Source organism: Emys orbicularis, chromosome 2 (genome assembly GCF_028017835.1).
Source record: "Emys orbicularis isolate rEmyOrb1 chromosome 2, rEmyOrb1.hap1, whole genome shotgun sequence".
Taxonomy (NCBI): Eukaryota; Metazoa; Chordata; order Testudines; family Emydidae; genus Emys; species Emys orbicularis.
The window spans coordinates 205,987,540-206,009,584 of NC_088684.1; the positions used below are offsets into that span (position 1 = coordinate 205,987,540).

A 22,045-nucleotide genomic window follows, 5' to 3' on the forward strand; every position below is an offset into this window, starting at 1 on the left:
AAGCTGTACTTGGATACAGCTTCTCTGGAAATAGAGAGCCAAATTCAGTCTTGGCATAAGAGCATGCAACTTTCCTTTATCCCAGGGCTGAATTTGGCCCATAGGGTGTACAGTGAAAGAATTTGCAGTGTCATTCTGAAATCCATATGCTACAGAGCAAGAATGAGATGTCAGCATTCCCAAGGCAGTAATAGCGGGGGTCTTGATATATGCACTCTAGATGTATTCGGGCTTGGACACAGCCTGCATTTCCTGCCCATCAGTTCGGTCTTTGAAAGTTCCCCCTAAGTTTCTTGCTCTTCTTTTCCTAAAGGAAATAAAAGGTAAAAATTAAAATATAAAAAAAATAGAATTATCTACACACAATTGGTAAAGTTTAAAAATTGTATTTATGTCCCCCCCCCCCTTTTATTTTATTTTATTTCAGTTTTTTTAAGGGAAGAAGAATAGGTGATATACAGCAGCTACTGCAATAACGAAGCAGTACCCAAAAAAAGGACGGCAGAGGATGTTGCTGAAGATGCAGTAGATAAGGGGATTAACGGCACTGTTTAAAGATGGTAGATTTTGAATAATCACAGATGCATAGAAGCGTTTTTTGGTCTGAGGGAGTACATTGAAGTTGTCCAGGATATCAAAGAGAAAGTAAGGACTCCAGCAGAGGACAAATGCTGCAAAAGAGAGAGGGAGATTTAAAATGCTGAAGTTAGATGGGGTGAGTATTTAAGAAGATTACCATAAAACAGATTGGCCACATATATGTTTGCTTACGCAAGAGTCTCTCTCCCTATTAAAAAGTCCTAGTTAAGGGATTAGTTATTAGATCTTCATATATCTGCTCCTTTATTTTTATTGTAATAACCATAAAATATTGTGATTCTTCCAGTAAGTGTATTCATAAAGTGGTCCCCCTAGACACATCTAGGCATTATGAGAGAACTAGACAACTGAAATATAATCATAAGGATAAATAGATAGCCGATTAAAACATCATCAAATACAGTGAATGGCTGTGCTAATGGTCCCCTGTGCGAACAGCCAGTGTAAACTCAGTCACCGCAAAACTAACCCCATGTTAACTGCACTATGTTTACAAGATGTACGTAGGGTAAGAGACAAGACTCTCTTCTGCACTCTCACTCCAAACCACAGCAGACTCACTGTGGTTCTTCACAGTGGCTGGAGGGTGCTACAGAATGAATGCATGGGAGTACTCTTTGCCAGTTCAGCATAGGCCACCCCTGAAAGCAGGATTTGGAGAAGAAGAGGGAGGGTTGCAATAATGTAACATGCATGGTTCATGGCCCCTATTCTAGCTGTCCCAGCAGATATTAACAGGCTACAAAATAACCTCTTGCCTTGCCCGCAGGATGGATTCTGTCCTAAACAGCCCCCATGTAGTGCCCCCCACACAAAGAGTGTTGAGTCAAGATTTATGGGGAGCCATTGGAATGGGGGAATTCACCCTACAGAATATCACTCATTGGCTGTGAATGCATGTCTAGCTGTGGGCTCAGAAAAGAGCATGCTGCCCGATGTCCAGGAATACTTCAAAACAAAACAATGTTATTTCAGGCAAGCGCTACACTATAAACGTACATTGGTATAACTCCGTCGTTATGGGGTGTGAAAAATCTATGCTACAACAGCGCTAAGTCAACAGGAGACCGTCTCCCATCGACATAGCTACTGCCTCTCACGGAGGTGGATTAACTACACTGAAGAGCTTCTCTCGTTGGCGTAGCAGTGTCTTCTCTGAAATGCTATAGAGGCATAGGTGCACTGGTGCAGCTGTGCCGCTGCACTGTTTGAAGCATAGACCTGCCCTCAAATGCATAGCCTGAGCTTACATTTTGCCATCTTTGAATGTTGTTGTATTTCTCAGCTGACACTTGTCTGAGCACATTCAAGATATGCAAGGAATGTGCAAACTGCTTTCCTTCATATATATATAATGCCGGGTATTAACCCCCAATTCCCCAACATCCAGTGAAGTACAAAGCACAGGCACTGGCTTCCTCCGGGCCCTGGGGGAGCTCAACCCCCCGTTCTGCCAGTGGGTGCACTTGGTCTAGGCCGGTGGGTGCACCCATGGAGTCGACGCCTATGGTACAAAGGGATTTATGTACCTCTCTTGCTGAGTCTCCTTTGAAAATCCCAATCAGACATTTTTAATGAGCATAAGCTTCAACATTCAATAAGGTTAGCAGCTGTTATGGGCAGCCTCGTAGAGGCAGTAGACTGTAACAAAGGCTTTCTTTTATTGCCACCAGGGCTGGCTCCAGCATTTCTGCCGCCCCAAGCAAAAAAAAAAAAAAAAAAAGCCGCGATCGCGATCAGCGGTGGCAATTGGAAAAAAAAAAAAAAAAAAAAAAAAGCTGCGATTGGCGGCTGCAGTTCAGCGGCAGGTCCTTCGCTCCTAGAGGGAGTGAGGGACCTGCCGCCCCCGAATTGCCACAGGTGCCGCCCCTCTCCCTTGGCCGCCCCAAGCACCTGCTTGTTAAGCTGGTGCCTGGAGCCGGCCCTGATTGCCACACAGATGAGTTTAAAAAATAGCTGTGATTCTGTTCTTGTGAAAAGCATGATTCAGACAAATGTTTTTGGTAATTGCAAATTGTAGCACTAAACAATGAAACAAGCAACTACTGTATAGTTTTTTTCCCACAAAATATGTCAGTATAAATGCTGTGCTTGAAGAGAAAGGGTATGTGCATCTCTGAGTAAGCTACCATGAAAATACCCATCTGTAGATGCAGGCGTGGGTGTCAGCTGTATAAGTAAATGGCTACAATTGTCTTCCTGTGTAGCACTACCGGCTAATCTCAAGCCCTGGGTGCTGCAGCCTTTATTTATCTCCATGCAGTGTCAGCATCATCATTCCACTAATATAATTTTGTTTCCCTGGGAAATGAATGCAGAACGACACCTGCACCAAGACCTCCGCTATGCAGTGAGGTAGGGAAAGCTCACTGTTCCCATTTGGGCAATCAGCATGCTTCTAGCATTGAATCAGAGTGCTAAACTTTTCTCTCTTTACCCCCTGCTTCCCAGATGTCTTCACTTCTTAGTCACAGCAGATAGAACAGTAGAAAATGAAGTCGAAGTACAGTGGTTTTCACAGTGTCTTTTTATGCATGAATTGTGTATGCCTCACATATTAATCAGGAACACTGTGGGGTGTAAATATCTCCAAAAGAGGTCTCAAACCAGACGATGTCAACCATTTAATCTTCCAATGTGCTTGTTAATTTAAATGGTAATACATAAATCCGACATTCACTCATGAAGAACAAAAGACTTCAGCACAAGCAAGGATTGTGGAAGGCTCTGAACGCAGGTGTCACCAGCAGAGTTCCATTGTTCAGGAAGTGGGGAAGTAGATGATTGCACACTACAGAGCAGAACTCTGAGATAACCATGTAGGTCTATGCAGAGAGAGATGGGGGCAGATCAGATAAATGAGAAGAGTTGTATCCAATGGAGCCACAACCATACACATCCATCAACTACCTCCATTATTAAACATTCACAGAGTTCTTTTTAAATGACTGAGGGTAAGGAGAGACAAGGTGGGTGAGGTAATATTTTTTATTAGACCAACTTCTGTTGGTGAGAGAGAGAGACAAGCTTTTGAACTTACACAAAGCTGTTTTTCCAGTTTGGGAAACTTAATCAGAGTGTCATAGCTCAATACAATATGGGACAGATTGTTTAGCCTAAGTAGTTAACACATATTTCAAGGAACCATTCAAGGTGAAGTGGCCTGTTCACATCCCTACAGTCATAGGGAGGAAAGGGGTGGGTGGAAAGTTGTTAGTGGGTTACAAATTATTATAATAAGCCATAAACCCAGTATCTATCTATTCAGTCCCTGATTTTTAGTGTCTAGCAAAGTTATGGATTTAAGCTCCCAGGCTTGTCTTTTGAAAGCGTTGTGCAGGTTTCCTTTGAGGATGAGGTCAGATGATACTTTGATAAAGTAGAAAATCTCATTCTAGAAAGGAGTTGAACTTATCAGAGAGATCAAAACTCAGTGTGTATCCACTACATCACCTTTGGGAAAAGTCATCCTCGGGGCTCTACCCTTAAAGTGCTAGTTAAAATCCTTCCTTTGCAAATGAGTCCAGGTGGAACTTTCATTCTAACATCTCGCTCTGCGGGCCCGCCGACAGCAATTCCGGGCCCCTGGGCAGAGCAGTCAGTGTCAGCCTGACAGTTGGGGGGGGTGTTGCTGCGCCTGCGCTGGCTGGTGCCCAGCGAGCTGCCAGTTGCACTGCTGGGCATACTCTTCCGGCACGGCCAGGGCTTCCACATGTGCCCCCCGGTAGGGTTGCCAACTGTCTAATCACACAAACCCAAAGCCCTGTCTAATCGCGCAAAGACCATGCCCCTGTCCCGCCCCTTCTCTGAGGCCCCACCCCCTGCTCATTCCATCCCCCCTCCCTTCTTTGCTTACTCTCCCCCACCCGCACTCACTTTCACCAGGCTGGGCCAGGGGGTTGGGGTGTGGGAGGCAGTGCGGGGTGCAGGCCCTGGGAGGGAGTTTAGGTGTGGGAGGGAGTGCAGGGTCAGGCTCTGGGAGGGAGTTTGAGTGCGGGCGTGGGTGTGGAGTGCGGGCTGTAGGCTGGGACAGGGGGTTGGGGTGCAGGAGGGGGTCAGTGCTTACCTCGGGCAGCTCACAAAAGCAACCGGCACACCCCTCTGGCAGCGGCTCCTAGGCAGGGGGCCCAGGGGGTCTCTGCATGCCACTGCCCATAGGCACCGCCCCCCTACCCCCTCCCCCCCCGCAGCTCCCATTGGTCGCAGTTCCCGGACAATGGGAGCTGTGGAGTTGGCGCTCAAGCCTGGGCAACGCGCGGAGACCCCCTTCCAGGGGCTGCAGGGACATGCCAGCCACTCTGGGAACGGTGCGGAGCGAGGGCGGGCAGGAAGCCCTTTACCTATTGCTACTGTGGCACCATAGTCAGCCCTGAAGAGGATCTGGAATTATTTCGCTGAATGTTATGGACATAATGAGCTCAATTAACCAGTGACTACTGGAGTTGCTGCTGCTCCTGTTGAAGTCAGGGACACTTTGGGACTCATCTACAGCTGATGTAACCTGTTTTGTTCCATTGAAGTCAATGGTGCTACATTAGCTTATTTCAGCTGAGGATCTGGCCCTTACAGGGATGCTGGAGCAATGTGTATAGTGGGGGTGCTGAGAGCCATTGAACCAAAGTGTAAACCCTATATGATGGAAACCGCTTCAAGCCAGGGGGTGCAACAGCACCCCTACATCCTGCACTATGGGCCCTTGTCTTCAAGGGGTGCATGTTTAGACCTGTAAGGGTGAAAACTAGTTTGGGTTAGGTACCTGTATTTTATTTGTCTGTAAAGCACAATGAAGACACATGCCATTGTGGAAGTAATAATACACATACACTGGACAAATACAATTCCAAGTTAAAGTCATTCACAATTAAACATTTTCTAAATATCTTTACTATTTGCTGATGAACCATTTATATTGTCTATAGCTAAAAGAGCAGTTCTTCCATAAATACATTGTAACCAAAATTCTGGATTACAGTCAGTCAAATCCCTCTCTTATCTATACCAGCTCTTTTCATTCTCTTTACCTATATAGCTACCGACTGTATGGTTTTCACTTACCAAGAATAATTACAATGCTGTACTTGATAGCTTTAACTTTAGCCTTTGATATGATCCCTCGATGGGTGTAGCTGGCACAGAATTTGCCATCTGGGGAAATAAGAGGGAGAAAGGTTAAATGCAGGACTTCCGATTAACTAGCAGGAAATGCAGGGATCAATGGAGTTATAGAATCGGGCCAACCTTCCACTAATTGAAATCAACGTCCATCAGATGTTCAGCACTAGAACTGGATGGGAATCTTCTGAAAAACATTTTTAATTTTCAAAAATGCTGATTCATCAAAACCAAAACTTCCCAGGAAAGGATCAGAGATGTGATGGATTTTCCTATTTGAAACTTTTTTGGACAAAAGTTTCAAAATTATCAGTCGCCATTTTGACATTTTTGAAATGTTAAGTGTTGTTTTCTGGTTCAAAATGAGTTTTCATCTTGAAAATTTAATTAATTTATACTAAAAAAAAGTTTAAAAATAAAAAAGGTCAAAAATTAAACAAAACATTTCAGAATTATCAAAATGAAATATTTACGTTGACCCAATCTGTATATTTTTTTCTTTGGATTATTAGTTTTGTTTTATACATTCAAAAAAAATTTCATTGAGATTTTGACTTTTTGTACTGATTTTTGGGGCAGGTACATCTCAGGTTGGGCAGCCAAAAACTGAGCCACCCAAAATCACTAGTCACTTTTGAAAATCTTGGCCCTGGTAACCACTTACGCAGCAGCAACAATGCTACTTTACATGCGATATTTTGTGAAAGGTGTCAGAAATTGTCATAAAAAAAGACCTTGAAAAATACAATTACTATTCATTTCTTAAATGCATTTTATTGAGAAGAATTTTAAAAAGCTCTGTTCTCAGTTCCCTTAAATAATCCTTTTCTCTTTTTTATCCCTTAGGTAATCAATCATACATTTTCCCTTATTCATGTTTGTTTAATAATAATTAAAAAGGACTTTTGTTGAACAGCTTCTCAGAAACGAAATGTGCCTTGAATTTAGAAGCCATGAACCTGACTCTCTTCTCAGTTACAGTGATGTAAATCAGGTGCAACTCTGTGGAAAACACACTACGGTAACTGAGAGGAAAATCAAGAGCTATAATTGAATGACACCAGAGTGATTACTATAATATACATGATTTCTCTGTGATTATCCATTTTTCTTTTGTCTCTGTTGTGATGTCACAGGGTTTGAACCCAGTCTGAGGCCCCCCCAGACAGCTTCTACATCCTGGCCTACACCCAGGGTCTGCTGAAACTGGTTGGGATAAGAAGCTAGTACGACTATAGCCTCAGCCAAGGCTCCGCCCACAGGAGCCCTGATTGGTGGATTGCCCGGCTGCACTGGTTGGTCCAACCACGCTATTTAGGCCAGAAGATGGGACAGGAAGTTTCTCTCAGCTACAAGGTGATTTCTTGTTGTAGCTGCATTCAACCCTGCTTGTTCTCCTGCACCCAACCTTGTTCATGATTTTTGCTCTGTTCCTGCCTCACTCCTGCCTTTGGTCCTGTTCCCACTGTGCTCCTGCTCCATGCTTGGTCGTTATCTCTTCTCCATTTCCTGCCCTTATGTCTCATCTCCAATCACCAGTTACCATTCCTGGCTTTGATCCTGGCCTCCAACTGCTGACCCGACTCTGGCTTAAATGTTGGTTTTGGCATTTAGTCTAACCCAGACTCCGCTCTGACCTTCAGCTTTGATTCCTGGTTCTGACTCTGACTTGACCCCTGGCTGTGGTGATTGGCAGTTGACTCTGGTGCAGACCCTTGGCTTCATTCTCCAACCTGGATGCCTGCTGTGCCCACTACACCTGACTCCGGCTCTGACTACTAGCCCAGACCAGCTACAGCCTGGTCCATGGCAACTCTAAGGTAAAATTAGTTACATTCAATATAATAAACACATTTTGGGATCATATTTATTAACTGACCTCTTGTCTTGTGTAGCCTCAGCTTAGAAGTGAAACTTTAATGATCTCTTTGGTAATGGGAGACTGTGTATATTAATGTCTTCTGCACATCTTACAGCAAGAGCTTGTTGAGGCTACATAATTGGTGTAACTGGTAAAAAGGATCAAGATGGCTTTGTAGCCAGTGAAAGATCCCATCTGGAAGTTGAACTAGCTCATATTAATGTTAATGGGAGTTAAGGACTAGCCCCAAAAGGAGACTATACCTCTTAGATGATAAGATGGATTTATCTTTCCAGGCTACCTGAGCCTTGTTACATTATGAATTTGGGGTAGCTGGAAATCTAAACCAGCCCTGCTCAGACTTGCTGAGGGGAGGGAAATCTTTGCAAGTTTTGTGACTGGTAGGTTTGATAATTATGATGCAATGTTGATTGTGGAAGCATCATCATGTCATGTTTCTAACCCATAAGTGTTCATTGCTTATGTATAAATGGGCAAACTTCTGTATATTGATATATTCAAGTTTGCATAGCTGAATGTACCTGATTTATGCATGTCAGTGTGGGATCTGCTAGCATTAAAAAGGTGTGTGCAAATTTTGGATGCATAATTTTATTATTGGTAACCTAGAGTGTGCACATCAGAGTGGTATAATAATAAAATCCCGCTCCCATCCAGGCATTCAGATTATGTTACAATTAGTAATAAAATATAATTACAAACAATTTGAAATATGAGTTGAAGGTAAATCTCCAGAAACAGCAATGGCCTATGTGTAATTGGAACTGCAATTCAGGTGGTGTCACTGACTACACATTTTTGGTTTTATTAAATCATAGCTCTCCTTCCTATCTCAGTACTGTGGTTCCACTTAAGCTTCAGGGTTAATTGATTATTTCATAGCATGTACTGTTGTGAGTAGGGGAATGAGTAAGATGGTGACAGCTAGTGAGTAGGAAACATCCAGTGGCTGGTAGTTTGGGTTCAGAGCAAATAGCTTCCCCAAAACTCTCACTTTTCCAAATCACATCAGAACAGTCTGAGTCTCTTTGGCCTACAGAATAGGGATAGAAACCCCAGGAGAACATGTCTCTGTTACTTTTGCATTTGGGTATTTCTGATGCTGACTGGAATCCAGAAGTGCAAAGGCATATCAAAATGTAGCAAAAGTATTGTAAAAAAGGGTTGGTTCTAGGCATGGAAGCTTTAGAGGGAATAAGGGATCTCACTTTTTTCTCATCATCTATCCCCTGTGAAAATGGGCTCTCTGTCCAAGGAAAGAGGAAATTGTTCACAACTCATTTCTAACCTATTTGTGCAAACAGCCATTAAAAGAAAACAATTCCTTCAATAATAATAATTAGACATTGGGATCATACCAAGACTGAGTTCAGATGCTCTCAAACTTAAGGGGATCAAAAGTTAGAAGATCCACATCAGAATTGTATGGCTTTGGCCCATCTCTAAAGTCTAGACTCACCAGTACAGTTGGAAATAATCGCAGCATGAGGTTTACTTTTCATCCATATGGTTCGAATCACAATGAAGTAAATGACACTACAGGTGGGGAGAGAAGAGGAAAATAAAATAATCTTTGATACTATGAGGTGCAGTGAACTTAACTAAGGCCCTGGGGTCCTGCAATGACCTCTGCACCTACAGAGAGCTCTGGTTGTTTGGAGCTAATTGCAGGATCAGAATTTGATACTTAGCTCTTATTATCAGGAGATCTCAAAGTGCTTTACAAGAGAGGTAAGTATCAGTATCCCCATTGTATAGATGGGGGTCAGGGAGGAGAACCAAGGCACAAAGTTGAAGTGATTTGCCCGAGGTCACAGAGCAGATCAGTGGTGGAACTGAGGATAGATCCCACTTCTCCTGAGTTCCTGGCCAGTGTCTTGTTCATTGTCTCATGTTTAGGGAAGGACTCAGTACAAAAATGTCACTTTGCCTATGAAGTCTCATAGACTTTAAGGCCAGAAGGGACCATCATGATTATCTAGTCTGACCTCCTGCACATTGCAGGCCACAGAACCTTGCCTACCCACTCCTGAAATAGACCCATAACCTCTGGCTGAGTTACTGAAATCCTCAAGTCATGGTTTAAAGACTTCAGTTTACAATAGTTTAAACCTGCAAGTTTAAACTCCTGAGGGAATTCTGTGCCCAAAATTAAAAATTCTGCACCAAAAAATTAAAAGTTCTGTACATATCTCAAAATTCTGTAAATTTTATTTGTCAAATAAATGTGGAGACTCCAGCATGGCATTAGGGAGCACAGGCTACTGGCTGCACAGAGATGGGAGATCACTTTGCAGCTCCCCCCGGGACATGGACTCAATGGTGAGGTTACACCCAACCCTGACACAGTGCAAGGACCGGGCCTGCCCCAGAAACATACCAGGGCCCTGCCCCTCCATGCCAGGTGCACCAGGTGTGGGCAGGCAGGCTCAGCCCAGGAGGATCCAAGTATGGCGGGGAGCCAGGTGTGGGTTGGGAGGGTTCTGTGTGGGGTAATGTGGGTGTGGATGGCTCAGTGGGGGATCTAGATGCACAGGGGCTTGTTGTGGGGGTTCTGCATGCAACGGTAATGGGACTCTGCGGGGGGGTCCAGGTGAAAGTGGTTGGGGCTCAGTGGAAGGGGGATTCTGGGTGCAGGGGGTATAGAGCTCGGCAGGGGGGCCTGGGTATGGGAGGTTCAGTGGGGGGGGTCCAGATGCTGGGGGAGTGGGGCTTGATGTGGTATGGGGATCTGGGTGCCGGTGGCTCGTCGGTGTTCCAGGTGCAGGGGGAGTGGGGCTTGGCAGGGGGGCTTCTGGGTATAGGGGGTGAGGCTCGGCGGCAGGCTTTGCATATGAGGGGGTCTGGCTGCATGGCAGTTAGGCGGATGGGGGAGCAGCTCCCTGTACAGTGATACTTCCTCCTGCAGCTGAGGAGTAATGGGTGCAGGAAGTGGGGTGTGGGGGGGTGCAGAGCTTCTTGTAGCCTGGGGAAAAATCTGGGGGTGGGTCTGACCCAGCCCCGGATGCTGTGCAGGGGGAGAGGAAGTCCTGTCTTGCCCAGCCGGGACTAGCAGCTAAGCCCGGTGCAGGGTAGGAACCACCAGCTGGGTCTTCCCCAGTCTCATCCCCTGCCCCACAGTGATTTACCACTCTGCCAGCTGCCCTGGGCACCCAAAACATACTGCTGGGGAGGGTCACATGACTACTCTTGTGGCTTCCCTTTGCTTCTTCATCAAAATGATTTTTCTGTGGGGAAGCAAAAAAATCTGCACAGGATATGAATTCTGTGCATGAGCAATGGCGCAGAATTCCCCCATGAGTAAAGTGACCCATGCCCCAAGCTGTGGAGGAAGGTGAAAACCCCCCAGTGTTTCTGCCAATCTGACCCAGGGGAAGATTCCTTCTTGACCCCAAATATGGCGATCAGTCAGACCCTGAGCATATGAGCAAGACCCACCAGACAGGATACCTGGGAAAGAATTCTCTGTAGTAACTCAGAGCCCTCCCCATCTAATATCCTGTCTCCAGCCATTGGGGATTTTTGCTACTGGCAGTCGCCAATGGGCCACATGCATAGGCAGTCCCATCAGACCATGCCCTCCATAAACTCATCAAGCTCAGTCTTGAAGCCAGTTAGGTTCCCCCTTCCCCCCCTCCCCTTGGAGGTCTGTTCCAGAATTTCACTCTTCTGATGGGTAGAAACAGTCATCTAATTTCAAGCCTAAACTTGTTGATGGCCAGTTCATATCCATTTATTCATGTGTTCACATTGGCACTTAACTTAAATAACTCCTCTCCCTCCCTGGTATTTATCCCTCTGTATTTATAGACAGCAATCATGTCTCCCCTTAGCCTTTGTTTGGTTAGGCTAAACAAGCCAACCTCTTTGAGCCTCCTCTCGTAAGGTAGGTTTTCCATTCCTTGGATCATCCTAGGAGCCCTTCTCTGCACCTGTTCCAGTTTGAATTCATCTTTCTTAAATATGGGAGACCAGGATTGCACGCAGTATTCCAGATGAGGTCTCACTAGTGCCTTGTATAATGGTACTAACACTTCCCTGTCTTTATTGGAAATACCTCGCCTAATGCATCCTGGGACTGCATTAACCTTTTTCATGGCCCCATCATATTGATGGCCCAAAGTCATCCTGTGATCAACCAATACACTCAGGTCTTCCTCCTCCTCTGTCACTTTCAACCGATTAGACAACAAACCAAGATAATTGGAGAGATCTACTTTGAAGTCTGCTTATCTGTTTTCATAATGGCAATTCATAGTCATTCATAGTCTTTGGGCTAGGAAGGAGTTTGAGAATGACTCTACCCTGGTGGGGTTAGCACACTCACTTAGGATGTGGGAGACCCGGATTCCAGTCCCCCTATTCCATTGACTGTTTATAAAATATGGAACTGCTTCAACAGGAGAGGCTGAGCCGGTTCTGCCCCCCAAATACCCATAGATCAGTGAATAGGGCACTCTCCTACAATGGGGGAAGAACCAAGTTCTAATCCCTGCTCCATCTCAGGCAGAGGAGGGCATTGAATCCTGGTCTCCTACCTCCCAGTTGAGTACTCTCATCACTTGGCTAAAGGGTTCTAATGGTTTCTGTTGCCAGCAGACAGTTCATGGAGAGTTTAATGTCAACCAACAGTGAATTCTTTGTGAATAAAATATTTTTCCAGAACACTTGCCCCATTCTGTATACAAAGTGAGATCCTGTGCTGCACCTCTGAGAGCAGCACAAAGTCGCAGTCTAGAGGGAGAGGTTGCTACAATGGCTTTAAACCAGCTCTGCACCCTCCCAATCATGGGCTGCGCCAACCATCAGAGAGGACCTTGGTGTAACTTAGACAGCACTGGAGACATATCTAGGTAATAGCAGCCTCCTCGGGCTACCCTCTGGGCTCCAGTGCTGCTCAGAAGCTCTGAAATGCTGTGTGTTGGGGTCCCACCCTTGCATGCCTCTCTTATCCCCTCATTGTTCCCTGGTATCCGCCCCTATGCGCACACACAAGGGGTGGCCAGAAGGTCCTCAGGAGACATCCTTATGGCAGGCTTCAACAGTGGCTGCTCTGAAGGAATCCTCCTCCATCTTTCAGGGCTCTTTCATGTTGCTCTAGTTTTTACCCATTTAAAGGGGCCTGAGGGAATGTGTGAGGAACTGAATAATTCAAGTGGTAAAATATAAGATGAAACATCCCCTCTGCGCGTCTTTTAGTTGAAGAAATTGGACCTGGCCAGGGGTCGGCAACGGGTCTGTACACTGACACAAGTGTCCACAGTAAAAATGTTGAGGTCCGTGGGGGGTGCTCACGGACGGCTCCCCGCAAGTGGCTCCCCGTCCCTGTTGTTGCTGGCAGAGGTGCAGCCAGGCAGCTGTGCATGCTGCCTCCGTCCCCCTTTCCTCCCCGAGTGCTGACTCAGCTGCTCCCAGCCCATTGGCCGGGAACTGCGGCCAATGGGAGCTGCTGAGGGTGGTGCCTACAGATGGATGTAGCATGCCTGAAGAGCTGCCTGGCTGCACCTCCGCCAGCAACAGCAGGGACGGGGAGCCGCCTGAGATGAGCCTCCCTGCAAGCAACTCCCCTTCCCTGCTGTTGCTGGCGGAGGCGCAGCAAGGCGGCTCTGTAATCTGCACGTTGCCTCCGTCCCCTCCTCCCAGAGCGCTGACTCCGCAGCTCCCAGCCCATTGGCCGAGAACCATGGCCAATGGGAGCTGCAGGGGCAGCGCCTGTGAGCGGGGCAGCGCGCAGAGCCGCCTGGCCATGCCTCCTCGTAGGAGCCGGAGGGAGGACATGCCCCTGCTTCCAGGAGCTGCTTGAGGTAAGTGCTGCCCACACCCCCACCCGTGCCCCAACCCTCTGCCCCAGCCCTGATCCCCCTCCTGTCCTCCAAATCCTCGATTCCAGCCCGGAGCCCCCTCCTGCACTCTGAAACCTTCAGCCCCAGCCTGGAACCCTCTCCTGCACCCCAAATCCCTCATCTCTGGCCCCATACCAGAGCCTGCACCGGAGCCCTCGCACCCTGACCCCCGAATCCCAACCCCCTGCTCCAGCCCGAAGTCCCCTCCTGCACCCTGAACCCCTCATTTCTGGCCCCACTCCGGAACACACACCCCCAGCCCAGAGCCCATACCCCCTCCCACAACCCAATCCCCTGCCTCAGCCCGGAGCCCTCTCCCTCCCCCCGCCCATGTCCATCACTAAGTCCAGTAATTTTGTCAAGTGTCCATCACGCAACATGGTGGTTCTGACCCCTGCCTGTAACTGCACCTTCCTGGGATGAGTCCTGAGTTGGAAGGATATGAGAGAGAAGAAAAGCAGGTATATGGTTGTTTCCATTCTAGGACCTGATCATGCACCCATTAGACGACAATTACAGAGCCTCAGAAGCAGTTGCAGCTGCAGTCCCTGACACACATACATACTTCCTGTTTCCTCTTAGCTTTTCTAAACTCAAAGACTACAACTCCCAGCATGGGATCTGGATCTAGCAACTCCACAGTGAACTAGGCTGAAACTTGGGACTGTTTTTAGTAGCTTTATAGAGATCAAGAAGTGTCTTTCACTCCTATCTTTCTATCATACGGCTTCATTAACAATAAATAACCATTTCTTTTATAAGTCATCTTAATTTGAACTCACTTTCAGGTAGAGCTCGGAGAACAATGAAAGAGGCTTTTCTGTGGATATTCTCATTTTGAGATTTGCAATGGCTGTGCTTGCATCCCTTTTGGGTTCATTTCTGTAGAAATTAGTCATCTGGTTTCCATGCACAATATTTGTGAAAATTGAATTTCAGCATCTGAACCAGAAGCATTTGCAAATTCAGCCAATAAGGGTTTCATGTACATCAGCTAAAGATTCCAGCCTGCTCTCTTTGCTCCATTCATTCAAACATTTGGCTAACTCCTGGCTGACCTTAGAATTTTCCTTTTGATCTTCAGAGGTTTTCAATGACTGGATCATCTGCTTTGGCATGGGTGAGATTTCCTTTACATCTCTTTGCAACCTTTGAAAAATCTATTTCTGTCATTGACATTTCTCCTTTCATTACTCTGAGGCAAATAATTCATTCATTTTATTTTCTAACAAAGCCTACCTCTTCAGAAAAGAAATTATCTTGCCAGCTTGTACAGATCCTGTTTGTATTTTATTTACCTGACCTCTTTTTCTCTTTATGGGCCAGAACAATATCTACCTCATGTGCAATTTAGTCTCTAACCTTTGATTGTGGTGTTATCTTTAATAATTCATTCTCTTATATACTCTGTGTTTCTCATTCTTACCTTTAATTAATTCTTGCCCTTTCTAACATATTCACATAGGCCTTGATTCATTCTTGGTGCATTCATTGCTATCAGATGATACGTAAACAGTACTTAATTGAAATGGTTTGGTTTTATTATTGTTAGCTTTTTTCCCTTCTAGGCTCTTCCTTGACTGTTTTATCCCATTTCATCCAAAGTTTTCTGGTACCAAAATGGTGCTAAAAGCCATATCCTAAAGTTCTTGCTTTTTGTTTCCCCTCAGTCCACATTTGAACGCAACCAGAGTTCAGCTTGTTTAAGGGTTTATATAAGCTCTTGAGGATTTGAGATAATCAACAAAATAACAAATAGTAACAAACAATTTACATTTAAGTATCACTTTACGTGATGAAAGATCCCATAGTTTCAAAAACAATATACATACAAAAACATTTTAAATACAGCCACCTCTGGGACAGAGGGTGATGGTAGCACATTAGTGGGGCAGGAAAAATGGCACTCTTCATAAGAGTAGTGGTTTGTCCTCGTTATCTTGTCATGAGATTTTTCAGACTGTCTACAAAAAGCAATAAAACATATAGGATCAAATCCTGCCTTCACTGTCAAACAGCTGTGCAGCTGGTGTAGTGGGGGTTAACTAGTCCCATGTATGGCATAAAGAACGTCCTTCCATCCCATGGCAGAGCACCACAGTGTACTGGTACTTTCTGTCTAAGCATGGGCAAGGTGCAAGTCTGCTGCTGGTGAACCCTTGCCACTGAGGACATCCTACATAGTCTAGTTTGACTCCTAGCCTCACCCATTTTACAGAAAATGATGACCCTGTAGGTCATGAAGTACATCTCAGTGCATTACATGGCAGCAGCTTCCAGAACATTCTTGTGTACATATTCTGAAACATGCCGAACCAATTATTTTGGCTCTGCGTTTGGAGAAGGGTATTCTGAATTAGGTATTCAGTCTAAAAGTCAGAATACCTGGATCCCAGAATCTAAAACACTCTTCTGTAATCTCATTTAGGATATGTCCCTCTGCACTGTATTTAATTCAGGGGACACTATTTGGCCAGAGCTGATTTCCATTGTGGGAGAGAAGTATGAAGACCTGTGTTTATATCTAGTGCAGACTGAAGATGTGGATATCCTATTTTAATGCAGAAAAGATAAATCTGAGTCTTTAAGATTTCAGCCCAAAATAAATTGCATGCTATTCTATCTACAGTATGCAGAATGAAAGAATGAATGAACCCTTCCAGGATTTGAATATGTAGTTGCATCTAGGTATACAAGATCTGATGCTTACAACATCCAATTAGTACACTGACTTTCATGGCTACTATTATTCAGTTGTGCTCTCTAATGCACCCCCGGATTCTCCCCTGTGTATCTCACTGACGTTGAAATAAATGAGAGAACACTGCAAAAAATCAGAGAAGGGTAAACAGCTGAAAGGTAGTAGCTTCAAACAATGTCACTGAAGGCCTTGAGCTACTTGATGTACCATGCATAATGTTACTACTATTTCTATTTCTTTTTATCTGTGATATTCAAAAATCAGGGACACAGTTCATTGCAGGTAGCTTGTTCAAATATAGCTATACCATAAGTGATTTTCTTTTTGATGCTTCTATTTATTGTTTATTTTCTAGACTCATACAGCAGGCTGTATTTGGAAATGATTTGGGGATATTGGCTGCCTTGATTGACAGAGCCTAGATGTGTTGTAATGCTGCTAAGTTTGGGTTCCCAGGAGAAGCACATCACTCCGTGACTGCTTCCTGATGGCTGCTTTGTGGAGCACAGTGGCACCATGAGCTCAGTTAGGGCTCTAAGTGCTATTGTCATACAAATTAGAAGTACAGTTGCTGTTCAGTTCCATTGGTGTTTATTGTTCAGCTGCAAAGTAATGGAATTATAAATAATTGTAAAGTTTTGTACTTTTTAAAAAGTTCCACGTGTTATCAGCTGAAGTATTGGTTTTTGTTGTTTATTTTCAGTTTAAGTTAACCGAAGGCTTCTGCTTAGGTGTTCAAAGCCATGGCAAAATGAGAATGTATTTAAGACTCAGTCCTCACTTCTTTCTTAAGAAGGAAAAGCAAACAGAAAAGACAGTCCCAAAGAATAGGAAACAGTTCCCATTTGTGAGAGACTGAGATGGCAGACAAAGAAAATAAGACACAGATGGGGAATGTAGTACAAAAATACAGCCATCTTTATGCACTGTGCACAATTCCAGCCATCTCTCAACCTTGTTTACCATCTCTTTGTATCCGCGGTCATGGTCAAGATATAAGCAGACTTTGTAGATGGGCGCACAACCTTGTAGTCTCAACAGAACTCATTTAGCAACAGACAAGATTTTCTCTACACATCTCTTGATATAGATTTAATATTTCTGACAAGCCCTTTTCATAACCACTAGTGTGGTGACAGGAACTATGTGTGAAATCCTGGCCTCTTTGGAAAAAACTCCCATTGACTTCATAGATTTCATTGGGACCGAGATTTTGCCTGAGAACTCTAACCCCAACTTGTTACACCTGGAGGGTGTGGCAGCCTAAGGAAGGAGTTAAAAGAAAGGAGCCCAATGCAGTTGTGTGAAAGGGACTTAGGAGAGAGGTGGTTTGGGGGTGTTTACTCTGCGGGAAGGATGTGATGGCAGCCAGCCGGAGAACCCAAGATGGATTACAAGCTGAGGCCTGTGGTAGGCAGAAATTGCTTAGTTCCTATTTTTTGTTTCATTTTTGAGATTTGCTGAGGGACTCCAGAGGGACGCCCTGCAAGCTGCTGCTCTGGAAGGAGAGTCAGATCACTTTTCTTTGCTATAAAATGTCTGTTTGTTACAATACATACAGGTGTTGATGATCCTCAGAATCTGACAGGAAAACATTAGTGAAAATTAAATCTACTTAGTTTTAAAAAAAATAAAACTGTTGTATTTTTCATTTGATAAATATACTTTGGTAGAAGCTCATCCAGGCTCAATATTTATAGGCTCACATCACCAGTATGTTGTTGATAAACAGACTTAAATTCATTTTCTGTAAAATTGCTTACAGTTATCATCTAAGTTTGTCTATTGTTGCTTTTTCTCTGCTATGTGTAACACCATGCAGATGCATGGCTGTATTATGCCTTCTAATTGTTGACAATGACTCAGTGTTTGTAAATCGTTGACTAATTTGCTCTCACAAACCTATTATACCTACAATTATTTAAGTGAACTGTCAGGCTGACATTACTTGTAAAAAAACCTAGGTTCTTAGATGGACTCAGAAGCAGAAACTACTCAATCAAATCAATAAACTGGCTTTGATATTTTTATTCCTGTTCATTGATTTCTCACTAGCCTTTTGTCTTACCTAGCCTCTATTTCACTCCAGCATCTTGTTTTTAAACTCCATTTTCTTTTAAAATATTGATTACTTACTTTTTCTCTGCTTATTTTTTCCCTTGCTGCAGTCTGATTGTTCCACTGGAACTCTGATTCCTAACCCTCCCCCCCCCCCCCCGCATCTTGCAGATTTTGTTCATAGACTCATAGACTTTAAGGTCAGAAGGGACCATTATGATCATCTAGTCTGACCTCCCGCATGATGCAGGCCACAAAATCTGACCCACCCACTCCTCGAATAATTCTCTCCCATGACTCAGCTGTTGAAGTCCCCAAATCATGATTTAAAGACTTTAAGTCGCAGAGAATCCTCCAGCAAGCGACCCCTGCCCCATGCTGCGGAGGAAGGCGAAAAACCTCCAGGGCCTCTGCCAATTTACCCTGGAGGAAAATTCCTTCCCGACCCCAAATATGGCGATCAGTAGAACCCCGAGCATGCGGGCAAGATTCTCCAGCCAGACCCACATTGACCATTGATACTAATTACCAGCGATGGCACGTTATTGACTTATTGACTAAAATCACATTATCCCATCAAACCATCCCCTCCATAAACTTATCAAGCTTAATCTTAAAGCCAGAGAGGTCTTTCGCCCCCACCGTTTCCCTCGGAAGGCTATTCCAGAACTTCACCCCTCTGACGGTTAGAAACCGTCGTCTAATTTCAAGCCTAAACTTCCCGACGGCCAGTTTAGATCCATTTGTTCTCGTGTCCACATTAGTACTAAGCTGAAATAATTCCTCTCCCTCCCTGGTATTTATCCCTCTGATATATTTAAAGAGAGCAATCATATCCCCCCTCAGCCTCCTTTTGGTTAGGGTAAACAAACCGAGCTCCTCGAGTCTCCTTTCATACGACAGGTTTTCCATTCCTCGGATCATCCTAGTAGCCCTTCTCTGTACCCGTTCCAGTTTGAGTTCATCCTTCTTAAACATGGGAGACCAGAACTGCACACAGTACTCCAAATGAGGTCTCACCAGCGCCTTGTATAACGGAAGCAGCACCTCCTTATCCCTACTAGAAATACCTCGCCTAATGCATCCCAAGACCGCATTAGCTTTTTTCACGGCCACGTTGCATTGCCGACTCATAGTCATCCTGCGATCAACCAGGACTCCGAGGTCCTTCTCCTCCTCCGTTACTTCCAATCGATGCGTCCCTAGCTTATAACTAAAATTCTTGTTAGTCATCCCTAAATGCATCACCTTACACTTCTCACTATTAAATTTCATCCTATTACTATTACTCCAGTTTACCAGGTCATCCAAGTCTCCCTGCAGGATATCCCGATCCTTCTCCGAATTGGCAATACCTCCCAACTTTGTGTCATCCGCAAACTTTATCAGCCCACTTCTACATTCGGTTCCGAGGTCAGTAATAAATAGATTAAATAAAATCGGACCCAAAACCGAACCTTGAGGAACTCCACTGGTCACCTCCCTCCAACCTGACAGTTCACCTTTCAGTACGACCCGCTGCAGTCTCCCCTTTAACCAGTTCTTTATCCACCCCTGGATTTTCATATCGATCCCCATCTTTTCCAATTTAACCAATAATTCCTCATGCGGTACCGTATCAAACGCTTTACTGAAATCGAGGTATATTAGATCCACCGCATTTCCTTTATCTAAAAAATCTGTTACTTTCTCAAAGAAGGAGATCAGGTTGGTTTGGCACGATCTGCCTTTCGTAAAACCATGTTGTAATTTGTCCCAATTGCCATTGACCTCAAGGTCCTTAACCACTTTCTCCTTCAAAATTTTTTCCAAGACCTTGCCTATTACAGATGTTAAACTAACAGGCCTGTAGTTACCCGGGTCACTTTTTTTCCCCTTCTTGAAAATAGGAACCACATTAGCTATTCTCCAGTCCAACGGTACCACCCCCGAGTTTACAGATTCATTAAAAATTATCGCTAACGGGCTTGCAATTTCTCTCGCCAGTTCCTTTAATATTCTCGGATGAAGATCATCCGGTCCACCCGATTTAGTCCCGTTAAGCTGTTCGAGTTTGGCTTCTACCTCGGGTACTGTAATATCAACCTCCCCTCCTTTATTCCCCTCTGTCACGCTGCCTCTATTCCTAAACCCTTCATTAGCCTCATTAAAGACTGATGCAAAATATTCGTTTAAACATTGTGCCATGCCTAGATTATCCTTAATCTCCACTCCATCTACAGTCTTCAGTGGTCCCACTTTTTCTTTCTTTGTTTTCTTCCTATTTATATGACTATAAAACCTCTTACTATTGGTTTTAATTCCCCTCGCAAGGTCCAACTCTACACGGCTTTTGGCCTTTCTCACTCCATCTCTACATGCTCTGACCTCAATAAGGTAGGTTTCTTTGCTGATCCCTCCCCTCTTCCACTCTTTGTACACTTTCTGCTTTTTCTTAATCACCCCTCTGAGACGCTCGTTCATCCAGCTCGGTCTAAATCTCCTGCCTATGATCCGTTTTCCCTTTCTCGGGATACAGGCCTCTGACAGCTCCTGCAACTTCAACTTGAAATAATCCCAGGCGCCTTCCGCCTTTAGATCCATAAATATGTTAGTCCAATCTACTTCCCTAACTAGTCGCCTTAATTTATTAAAGTTAGCCCTTTTGAAATCGTAAACCTTAGTCTCCGATTTAATTTTGTTAATCCTTCCATTTAGTTTAAACCGAATTAGCTCATGATCACTCGAGCCAAGGTTGTCCCCTACAACCATTTCCTCAACGAGGTCCTCACTACTCACCAAAACCAAATCTAAAATGGCATCCCCCCTCGTTGGTTCAGCAACTACTTGATGAAGGAATTCATCAGCTAGCACGTCTAGGAAAATCTGAGCCCTATTATTGTTACTAGCATTTGTTCCCCAATCTATATCCGGGAAGTTAAAGTCTCCCATGATTACACAGTTCCTATTAGTATTTACTTCCCTAAAAACATTAAAGAGTTCCCTGTCCATATCCAGGCTAGATCCCGGCGGTCTATAGCTGTCATAACTATAAAGGGAAGGGTGACAGCTCTCCTGTGTACAGTGCTATGGAATCCCTCCTAGCCAGAGACTCCAAATCCTTTTACCTGTAAAGGGTTAAGAAGCTCGGGTAACCTGGCTGACACCTGACCCCAAGGACCAATAAGGGGACAAGATCTGGGGGGGGGGAAAGGCTTTTGTGTGTGTCCTTTGTTTAAGGGGTTGTTCGCTCTTGGGACTGAGAGGGACCAGACATCAATCCAGGTTCTCCCCATCTTTCTAAACAAGTCTCTCTTATTTCAAAATTGTAAGTAAAAGCCAGGCAAGGCGTCTTAGATTTACTTTGTTTTCTCAACTTGTAAATGTACCTTTTACTAAAGTGCTTATCTTGTTTGCTATACTTTGAACCTAAGACAGAGGGGATTCCTCTGAGCTCTTTAAGTTTGATTACCCTGTAAAGTTATTTTCCATACTGATTTTGCAGAGATGATTTTTACCTTTTGCTTTAATTAAAAGCCTTCTTTTTTAAAACCTGATTGATTTCTCCTTGTTTTAAGATCCAAAGGGGGTTTGGATCTGTATTCACCAGGAGTTGGTGAAAGGAAGGAGGGGGGAAGGGTCAATTTCTCCTTGTTTTAAGATCCAAAGGGGGTTTGGATCTGTATTCACCAGGAGTTGGTGAAAGGAAGGAGGGGGGAAGGGTCAATTTCTCCTTGTTTAAAATCCAAGGAGTTTGGATCTGTATTCACCAGGGAATTGGTGAAAGGTTTCTCAAGGCTTCCTAGGGAGGGAATTCTTAAGATGGTGGCAGCGGACCAGAGCTAAGTTGGTAGATAAGCTTAGAAGTTT

The 22,045-nt window shown here is 44.5% G+C and overlaps 1 protein-coding gene across 3 annotated transcripts in view; it reads right to left on the bottom strand.

The window, feature by feature from the left end:
* Positions 1 to 216: 216 nt before the first annotated feature.
* The window catches only part of NPSR1 (neuropeptide S receptor 1), a 101,018-nt gene continuing 79,189 nt past the window's right edge, over positions 217 to 22,045 (bottom strand). For 2 of the 3 annotated variants that reach the window (XM_065399411.1, XM_065399410.1), the window contains 4 exons: positions 9,054 to 9,130; positions 5,656 to 5,745; positions 516 to 671; positions 331 to 356 (listed from right to left, as the gene is read on the bottom strand). In XM_065399411.1, the coding sequence (XP_065255483.1) occupies positions 331 to 356; positions 516 to 671; positions 5,656 to 5,745; positions 9,054 to 9,130 (349 nt within the window). Of the gene's footprint in view, positions 308 to 330; positions 357 to 487; positions 672 to 5,655; positions 5,746 to 9,053; positions 9,131 to 22,045 lie in introns of those variants that run through there. The other variant, XM_065399408.1, reaches the window with a different exon arrangement.